General features: G+C 36.0%; 1 protein-coding gene across 1 annotated transcript in view; it reads left to right on the top strand.

Moving 5' to 3' along the window:
• Nucleotides 1-1,154, top strand: part of LOC119593831 (palmitoyltransferase akr1-like) — a gene marked incomplete at its 5' end in the record, with an annotated part of 11,294 nt that overhangs the window by 6,294 nt on the left and 3,846 nt on the right. The window contains 2 exon segments of the mRNA XM_037942861.1: nt 299-472; nt 1,011-1,140. Coding sequence (XP_037798789.1) covers nt 299-472; nt 1,011-1,140 — 304 coding nt within the window.

Raw genomic sequence — 1,154 nt, 5'->3', positions numbered from 1 at the left:
GTGAGATTGAAAAAAACTGCATATGGTGTATTTGGAAATGTGATAATACCATTGCTCAAAGAACACTTAAATTAATGCTTCTTCTAAATCAACGTACCTTTAGATTGCACTAGTTGAAAAGGTCTTAATTTGATATATTTTTTTTTAACAACCAAATTTATAGGATTAAAACTCATACAAATTAAGTCCAGCCTGTATATGAAGATATATATAATTTAGGTTATTTAGGTCTTCATTATTTTTAAAATGGATTTTTCTAGCTTGCTATGTCCTCACAACAACCTTTCCTGCCAAACAGAGTGAATCGTACAAAAGTGGACAGCGAGGGTAACAGTGTGTTGCATGCTGGGGCGGCAGGTGGGGTGTCGGGAGTGTGCTGGGTGATCACGTACCCGGGTGCTGAAAACCTCCTTACAACTCACAATGCCGCTGGTCTTACGCCTTCTCAGGTTGCGCAGGCCTCACTCTCTGTGTAAGAATTTTTGTTTCTCATATCTTTTTTTGTGTGATGTGTTTGGGTTTTTCTTGTTTGTTTTTCGTATGTTTATTTATTGTATTGTTATTGTATATGTTTAACAATCAGTCATCTATAAAGGTTGGCAAAGTTCAGAGCTTCATGTGCACAAGAGGAAAAACGCCTTTTTTCTCTCTACTTTCTTGCACGTTTGTTCAGTTTAAATAGTTTCAATTTTAGTATTTGTAGTATGGACACTTTAAGCAATATTGTTTCATTCAGCTTGCACATGATCAGAGAAAAATTTTGCTATATTTTGTGATTGAATGGTTAAATAATTTGTATATCAAACCAAGTAAAAAAAAATCCTTTTAGTGATAACACTTAACACTTTATTTTTGTGTTTACTTAATTTTTTTTCTCTAAGTTTTGTACTTGGTACAATAAATATTACATATCTATCTTCTTAATTTGCAAATAGGAAAGCTATGATATTTGCCTACATATTTGGAATGAAAAGAAAGAGCCATCACTAGTCTGCATTTTATTCCCTCAGCTCCCCAGACTGCCGCAAGTGGCTAGATAAGTGGACACATCAGTATTCTCGGAGCGGAGCCGTCGAGTCCCCTCGCTGGCCCTGGCTCATACAGCTGTTAACCCCTGTGACCTTGTTCTATATTGGCATTGTGAGTGTTAGAGG

The sequence above is a fragment of the Penaeus monodon genome, chromosome 32 (assembly GCF_015228065.2).
Source record: "Penaeus monodon isolate SGIC_2016 chromosome 32, NSTDA_Pmon_1, whole genome shotgun sequence".
Classification (NCBI taxonomy): domain Eukaryota; kingdom Metazoa; phylum Arthropoda; class Malacostraca; order Decapoda; family Penaeidae; genus Penaeus; species Penaeus monodon.
The sequence above is the reverse complement of the archived record's forward strand: the minus strand, read 5'-3'. Positions and strand labels throughout refer to the sequence as shown.